General features: G+C 38.3%; 1 protein-coding gene across 1 annotated transcript; it reads left to right on the top strand.

Moving 5' to 3' along the window:
• Positions 1–1,605: 1,605 nt before the first annotated feature.
• On the top strand, positions 1,606–7,735 carry mthfd2 (methylenetetrahydrofolate dehydrogenase (NADP+ dependent) 2, methenyltetrahydrofolate cyclohydrolase). Its single transcript, XM_042488396.2, has 8 exons — positions 1,606–1,776; positions 4,419–4,603; positions 4,714–4,836; positions 5,705–5,857; positions 5,950–6,057; positions 6,140–6,232; positions 6,864–6,989; positions 7,080–7,735. The coding sequence occupies exons 1-8, from the start codon at positions 1,697–1,699 to the stop codon at positions 7,226–7,228; spliced, it is 1,017 nt and encodes a 338-aa protein (XP_042344330.1). The 5' UTR covers positions 1,606–1,696; the 3' UTR covers positions 7,229–7,735.
• The last annotated feature ends 1,424 nt before the right edge of the window (positions 7,736–9,159 follow it).

Below are 9,159 nucleotides of genomic sequence, written 5' to 3'. Positions count from 1 at the left end.
CTACATCTAAAAGGGAAATATTATTTCACAATATTTATTTGACAGATCTTTGCTTGATAATGTTTTTAAGAAGTGAAATAAAACATAGAAATTTAGCTCCACCTTTACCAGCTAAATCTACATTTGTGTATCATTAACAATAACCCAATAGTATATAATAATATAACTCTGACAGGTGCCATTCTGCTTAAATAATGGAAATTTTAGTATATTTCACTGACAATATTTCAGTTCTTCCACTTAAATTTTAAATACAGAAGTAATTGAGTATTTTTTTCAATGTATAATTATTCATTTCGCTTAAGTAAAATATGTGGATTTTTAGTAAAGTATCTTCACATTTACTAAAGTACTGTTGAAACTTAAGTACAATTCTGAGGTACTTCAACATAATCAACTCAATACTTCACAACCATCATATTTCCAGTGTTGGGGAGTAACTAGTTATATTTAACTAGTGACAGTAATTAAATTTCAAAATAAATGGAATTGTCACAAGTTACTGAGAAAAAAAAAGTAATTATATAACAGTTGCTAATCAAAATGTTGGCAATTACAACATGGTTACATATGCAAGAATATATATTTTCATTAAAATGTTTATATGTTGAATGCAACATTCATTCTGTTTTTTTTCGTTTGTTTGTGTGTTTGTTTTTGCCGTGCAGGAATGCCTCCTTTTGATTATTTTTGGACAATGCAGGTCAGCAAAGCCGCTGAGACAAATTTGAGCGCAACATTTTATGCACCAGTGTTTTCAGATCTTTTCAGATTTATTGCCCTGTTTGAAACATTTGTTAGAAAAGTAATCAAATGTAATAAGTCACATTACTTTGATGAGGTAATTAGAATAGTTATATTACTCATTACATTTTTAACATGATAACTCTGTAACCTATAAGATTTCAAAAGTAGCCTTTCTGACATTGTAGGCCTATATTTCAGGGGAAAATGTACTTTTGTTCCACTTATTTTACAGGTAATTTTACTTTGCAGTAAAACGCTGATTAGTACAACTCACTAAATTTACTTAGTATAAATAGATACTAACCCTAACCCTAACCCATAGAAGCAGCGAGGTATGTTTGTGCATGTCACAGCCTACGGGACAACCTGAACAACAACCTGACATGACGTTTATGCTTCATTTCTCCTGCACATCTCACTTTTGATTTAAATTTTTTTGTTTTGTTTTGTAACATCTCTACACAGTAGACATACCACACACACACACACACACACACACACACACACACACACACAAAACAAAACGTTCTTGCTTTTTTTTGCATTTTTTATCCAATGGATTGCTGTTGATTTGAATATCATTATTGATTTTTTCTTGTATTTATTTGTATCATCACGTAATTGTATCTGAGGCATTATTGTTTTATAAAAAAATCATGCCAATAAAGCAAATTGAATTGAATTGAACAGAACAGATAGATAGATAGATAGACAGATAGATAGATGCCATGTGGCAGTAGGGTGGGTTCCTGTTACATGTTATAACTGATCCGTGCAGTGGGTGTGGCGGCGCAGATAACGGTGATGACGCAGCTCTTACGTGCAGGGGAAGGGCTTTAAAGGCTCTTCGCTCCACAGCTTCTTCCTCCACAGACGTCGCTCTGTCAGCCCGTGTGGTGGTGTGTTGCATAATCGGCCGCGGTGTTTCTTCTGCTCTCAGCTGGTCATCATGGCAGCGATCAGGACTCTCAGGAAACTGTGCCAACACTACCAGCACCAAGTCTGTAAACTGCACACGTCCGCCTCGAGGTGAGTGCTACCAGCAACTCTGAAATCTGATCTAATTCGGGTGCATTTAATCCCACTTTCACGGCATGTTCGGCGCTTTTTTTCCCAACATTGGACGATATGTTTGCATCTTAAATGTTGGCCTACATAATCTATTTATTCGCCGGTTTTGTGCAGTATTTCATATAAATGGATAAAATATCGTGTGTCTAATTATGAGCTGGATGTGTGATTTTATTGTACTAAATGTCCGCAGTTGGTCACATTTCGGTACGCCCCTTGCGTTATGCCGGTAACATTGCAGCAGCCGGCTGGCTGATGAAATCGGGCTGAGTGCTTGCACCCAGGACCCAGGTTTCAGCTGCAGCGGTGTTGGTCTGCACAAGAAAAACACATGCATACCACTTCTGGCGCTGAATGACATGCCATCATTTAAAATGGCAGCTATAACGCTTGGTACCACAATATAAAAGGGCTGTGACCACATAGGTGGCAGAGCTGCAGCATCTCGTGCAGGCATTTATTTGAACCAGCATGACTGAGATAAATGTAATGATCTAATGTTGCACACACGCCTTCGTGTGGCCCCTGCACATGATCTGCAGCTTCAGAGGCACAAGGTAGATAATTTAAACCCTGTGACACCTTGTGAACGAGTTATTACCACATATCAACACATATACACGCTTTATAATGTTATAATGCATGATAATAATAACAATGTATTTTATGTAAAGGCCTCTTTCAAAGCACATTTAAGGACTCCTTGCAAGACTGTTAAAAACAAAAAAACAAAAAGTAAGCAGCAATGCAACCATAGATTATACAGCGAAACAAATCATTAATGTACAACAGTAAGTAAATAGAAATAACTAGATAAATACCATAGTTATAAAAACTAGGTCTGAAATCACCACTATAATCACCATCAGTGCTAGTTTCAATGTGTATTATAGGGTTGCAAGTTGTTAGCACTCTAAAATCTACTGTTTTTAACATAAAAACTTTGCTTATTTCAAACAATACCAAATGCATTTTTTCTCTCAACCGCACCCCTAGTGTGTCACAATTAAATCAGCTTGAAAAAGTGTGTTTTCTGACATAAACTCTATAGGTTTTGCATTAAATACACACAGCAATACATAACATGCTCTGAAGACTGAAGTAAAAAAAAAAAAAAGTGCGACACTAACAAAAGGTGGAAAACAAAAAGAAGGTCTCCTCTGAGGTTGGTGTCACCCTCCATTCAGGCTATTTAACATAGCCACGCATATGAAAAGAGGAATTTTCTCCTCGGGAGGCTTTGTGTTGAAATTCGTATGCAGTTTAAGAGCTGTTTGCTGCCCCGTAACATCGACACATTTCCCCTGGGACCTGGTACACTGGCCCCGTGGTCTCACCCCATTTTTACCCGAATATGTGATACTTTTCTGTGAGGTTTAATTAGTTTTGGCAGAATAAAAGGGTTGGTTACATCACTGTTGACGGCTCATTACTCTTCAGTTATTAACCGCTGCTCTCTGTTTGTTGTTATATAACGCATAACCAACCATAACTTGGCGCTTTTGAATTTTGCACAAAGCCACAGGACAGGTCAACCCAATTTGTATTCTCGTACAGTGAAGAATTTGAACATTAGTTAACCCCAAGATGCCTCTGACTGTACTTAAAGGTTAGATGTATAAATATCGATGCCCTCCTTTGACCGGAGTTTGAGATACTGTATCACTACAGTAAAAGTAATCATGCGACACATGGCTCCATCAGGTCGAGTCGTGCCGTTTCTACTTACAGCAGCTGGAGTTGGTACTGACTGGATGGTTGAGATTTAATTACAAGTTTCGGGTTTCAAATGTTCTGTTGAATGGCAACCAAAGAGACCAGATCAGCACTGTAAAGGTTACTGAGACAGTCAGGCTGAAAGAATTATCACGCCATGACAAGTGACGCATTGGCTGGTATTGTTTTCACTTTGTGTGTTTTTTTCTGTGTACGTCCTCATGGCGGGTTGTGAGACACTGTTTTTAGGACAAACTTCCAAGCCCGATGTTAGCGGGTGTTAGTGGGTTTTTTGTGCAGTGGGAATGAGGCTTAAGAAGCTGTTTTGAGTATTTTGCCAGGTGTTTAAATGTCTGTCCGTGGAGATTCTGTATACACGATAGTGACCCAGCTGTGCAAGATGCAGTCATGAAACTTAACAAGTGTGTACTTGTGATTAAAAATTAAGGCCAACTTCGGAGAAGGTTGAATTTAAACAAGGTGGGGCGGAGTACAGAGTTAGGGTGTAGACAAGGTGCCAAAATCTACTCATCTTCACGTTTGTTTCACATTCACAATTTACTGTATTGTGTCTGGAGTGACCCCATTAATAACTTTATTGTGGTCTGATTACTCTTTTCGGGGTTGTGATCATATTAATTAAGATATAATTCAATAAAACATGGGCTTTTACACTTAAAAAACAAGTTAATTTGGTTAATGTATTTGCACATAGATATATTTAGCAAAGACAGTAAGAATTTAAGACATTTGATCATCCTGTAAGAGTTGGTTGCAGTCCTAAAATTGGGAATGACTAATTTCACAGCAGAATCACAGCTTGTTAAAATTTAAGTTTTTAACTTTTTGTCCTCTGACTGGTCTTTTTGCACGCCATCTCTCAGACAGGAAGCAGTTGTCATCTCAGGAAAGAAACTAGCACGCCAGATTCGAGAGGAGGCCCGGGCCGACGTGGAGAAATGGGTTTCAGCCGGCCACAGGAGACCCCACCTGAGTGTGGTACTGGTGGGAGAAAACCCAGCCAGTCACTCCTACGTCCTGAACAAGACACGAGCTGCAGCTGATGTCGGTGAGGAAAACTAAACACCCACAGAGCTTACACGTACGTGTAAACACAACTTTTTAACAAAAGAGCAAAGCCTGTGTTTTAAGTTTTCTTCTCACCTCAACCTCCCACAGGAATTTCTAGTGAAACAATTCTCAAGCATTCAGACATAACTGAGGAGGAGTTGTTGGACCTGATCTACAAACTCAACGCAGATCATCGTGTGGACGGCCTACTGGTCCAGCTGCCTCTGCCAGGTAACGGAAACTGGAACAGTGGGTCAGAAAGATTGATAATGAAAGCTGTTTAAATATTTCCTCATTCTCTCCGCAGCCCTCTTACTCAATACTGGAACAACGTCAAAAAGTGTTGTTCCCATTAGTCACTTAGATGCCAAAGCATGGAAAAAAACAGGGTCCAGGTTATGTGCTGCTGTTGTCAGTGGGGCTGTGCAGTATGACGAAATATATCGTCTGATGATAAAAAAAAGTCTATCTATTTCATATTATTCTATATCGTTTATTTCATTAACGCCACCTGATAGCATTTTGCATCTGTCCGCTCTCCCTGATTTCTTTAATTATAACAGTGCTTTATTTAACTTTATTTAGCATTATAGCAGTATTTTATTGAACTTTATTATAACAGTACTTTATTTAGCATTATAGCAGTATTTTATAAAACTTTATTGTAACAGTTCTTTATTTAGCATTATAGCAGTATTTTATTGAACTTTATCATAACAGTACTTTATTTAGCACTATAGCAGTATTTTATTGAACTTTATTATAACAGTAGGTAATGTAAGTTTATTTTATAGCAATAGCTGCTTTATTTTAAACTGTAATTCATAGGTTGTTTGTAGTCTGGAGGAGATTTCAAAATATTGAGATATATATTGTTTATCGCGATATAGCCCGATAATATTGTGATATTATTTTAAAGCCATATCGCCCCGCCCTAGTTCTTAGCCAACATATAAAACACTAATATTACAGCTGTAGTATCAGTGTGTTTGAACCTGTGTGCTGTCTCTGTTAGGATTTTCTGTATTTTTAAAGGCAAAACTTCTATCTATGCTTGCTGTATTTGTCCTGACTGTAACTCGTCGTTGTTTTCTGACAGACCACATTGATGAGCGCACAGTCTGTAATGCAGTTTCCCCCCACAAGGACGTTGACGGCTTCCACGTAGTTAATGTGGGTCGCATGTGCCTGGATCAGTCCACCATGCTCCCTGCCACTCCCTGGGGCGTCTGGGAAATAATCAAACGCACAGGTAACAACTGGAGTGATTGCGTATTTCATTGTAGGGTTTAAAGGCTGCTGGACAGACTTTCTAAACCAACCGTCCGAATGCTCGTCTTACAGGTATTCCTACCATTGGGAAGAATGTGGTGGTTGCAGGACGCTCCAAGAATGTGGGCATGCCCATCGCCATGTTACTGCACACAGACGGCCGTCACGAGAGGCCCGGAGGTTGGTTACAGTGCATGCTGGTCTATCAGTGTGTTTAAAGAGGGAGTTTGGATATACGGTATAAATGTTATTTTTGTTGCAGGTGATGCCACAGTCACCATTTCTCACCGTTACACTCCAAAGGAGCAACTTCGCCAACACACTAAAATCGCTGATATCATTGTGGCTGCTGCAGGTTTGTATCAGTTTATTTGGAAAATAACTGTTTAAAGGATAAAGTTGGTATTTTTAAACCTTGGTGCTATTTCTTTTTCATGTTTTGTGTCTCGGTTAATAATAGAAACAACCATTTTTGAAACTGGTCCAGTATTTAGCGAGAGTGCTGCAGAATCGTTAATGGTATTGGTATAAATAAAATCGTACAAATTTTAATCCCTAATGTTGATAAATTACAGTTTTATTAAAGCAGTCTGGTTGGTTTGGTGATCGTGATCTTGGGGCTGTTTATGGTTAAACAAAAATGATCTTATTCTTTAAAAAAGAGGTCAATCTCTTAGGATCCTTTCCACAATGTTGTTAGACACTTAGGATAACAATTTTAACCTGTTAGTGGCAAAAACGAGCACTTTCAGAGGACATAAATTCACAAAGTGTAATTGCCCATTGCAACCTGTTTCACCACCGAAGGCTGCAGCCCTCTTGCTCGATACTGGACCAATTTCAAAGATTGTTCCCATTCTGAGACACAAAAACATGATAAAAAGGAGTCAAGGTTGAAAAAATACTGAAGTTACCCTCTATTTTTTTCCCAGGATATTATCTTTTCTGTTGTCTAACTGTACTGTGTTTGTTTATTGAACTATCAGGGATTCCAAACCTCATCACCGCCGACATGATCAAAGAGGGAGCAGCGGTGATCGACGTCGGAATAAACAGAGTGCAGGACCCCGTCACCGGAAAGAGCAGACTGGTGGGAGATGTGGATTTTGAAGGTAAGGATGCACAGCGAGCGCGACGGTTATTTTTGGCGTGCATGCTTTCTCGAGTGTCTGTAACATTATACCTTGTCTATCTATATTCAGGCGTGAGACAGAAGGCGGGCTTCATCACTCCCGTACCAGGAGGTGTGGGACCCATGACCGTGGCGATGCTCATGAAGAACACTATCAAAGCAGCCAAGAACGTCCTGCTGTTTCCTCCAGAGAGGATCCGCATGGCGGCTGCATCCTAATGGGAGAAATAAAATCCCAGCAACGGCGACACATTCCACCCCCCTCCGAACACAAAAACCCCCCCTCATTTTTTTACTGGGAGCAACCTGGCGAGCTCCCCTTGCACACGAACTGGAAAGATGATAGCTTTAAGACTCCTCCTGCTGACATCTTTAACTTTTTTGAACTTCAAGTCCAGCCATGTTTAGACTGTTACATTCACTCATGCAGCTGAGCGCATTAAGTAACAGGGTTTTCAGTTATTTATCATTTACGATGTATTACTTTGGGGGAATCTTGAAATATTATTTTATTTATTTCTACATCGAAAAGCTATTTGAACAGGAATGGAGGCAGGTTACAGCATTTAACTCCGAGCTGGTGAGCTTCATTCAGTTAGTTTAACCTTATGTACTGAGAGTGATAAGGGCTAACCATCATCAGGAACAAGTATGTTTATCAATATACAAGCTTTAAAGATTCACAATTGCCTTTGTAAAAACTTTTAAATAAATATTGCAAATATGTTCTCACTTGGATTCTTTCTGTGCACACAGGTTGTCTCTTTCATTACATGATTTTATCATCACCTTTTGATCCAACATTCTCTGTGTGGCATCATAACCATCACAGATATCTACAAGTCTCTCAGTTAACCCTTTTGTGCATTTAGAACTACGTCAAAATTTTAGCTTTATTCTTATTTAGACATGAGAAAGTTTGTCCAACATATCCACCCAGGTGGACTGCATGTGTTTAAGTTTCAGCTGAAGAAATATATAAACTGATTTAAAAAATTATATACTATGTGAAACTATAAAAATATATTTCATTCTTTTAAACTGTTCTCATATGTCAACATTTTCTAATGCTGTTCGATGCAAAAGCATCAAATCTTGGCTCTGACTCCTCCACCTCTCCTCTCTCTATCTTTCTGCTCCTCCCTTCAGTGGGGGGAGAAGTATGGAGTTCCTTTGCTGAAGTAAAAGTACCAGTACCACACTGTGCAAATACTGTTACAGGTTAGGTAAAAGTAAGCAAATATAATCAGGAAACTATATTTAAATTATAAAAAGATAAATACAAAAAGTGCCCCGAACCTCCCCCTGCTGAACCTGATGGTATTTTCAATTGATAAACTTACAAAACATTGTCAAAATATTTTTCTTGTTGCAAGAACTGCAAATTAAAATTCCTTATAACCAACATAAATCACCTGATTTACAACCAAAAAAGTCACTGTGTCGATAAAGTATTCTTAAGAACAACAAAGTTGCAGTAATAGTATTCATTGTAGTTGAAATATAGCCAGAGACGCATGATGTCCACTTTGGTGGACAGATAATTAATCGTAATTTCCTCCCCACATACAATCAATACTAGGACACTTTGACAACTGTAATACTCCTAAAATGTAATCTGATGTTACCACGTTTCATTTATCTTTAAGAGTCCTCTACTATGGAAAGATTAGAAAGATAATTATGAGCTGCAACTCACATTTCCTGCGTTCCATCAACCATTTGATGATACCTGGTGCACGATTATCCACTGTGGTGAGTTATATGCAACTGGCATCGAAACTCATACATGTACAAGAAAACTGCTTTTACCTTGTTGCCTTCAACAAAGTACATTTAAACAGTTGTACTTTTATGAATTACATGTTCAGAATATTTCTTTTTGCAAAAGTTAAAAAGCCTTTAATAAATGGGCTAAACGCCTATGTGTTTCAGTTTAGTCTTCATCAGGGATTATAAAAACAAGTGCCAGCTCACAGATATAACAAAGCTGGTGTCAGCAATCACAACAGCACTAGATAACTGTCACAGGTGAAATCTGTGAAGTGATTGTGCACACACTCAGGTTAACTCCAACAAAGCAACAGTGCGCTCAAGACCAACAAATTCCTCACACATTAGATACTCTTATGATTTCACATAAAAAAATA

This window comes from Plectropomus leopardus, chromosome 4 (genome assembly GCF_026936395.1).
Source record: "Plectropomus leopardus strain MGB_pleo_1.0 chromosome 4, ASM2693639v1, whole genome shotgun sequence".
Taxonomy (NCBI): Eukaryota; Metazoa; Chordata; class Actinopteri; order Perciformes; family Serranidae; genus Plectropomus; species Plectropomus leopardus.
This window is presented reverse-complemented; position numbering and strand designations above follow the sequence as displayed.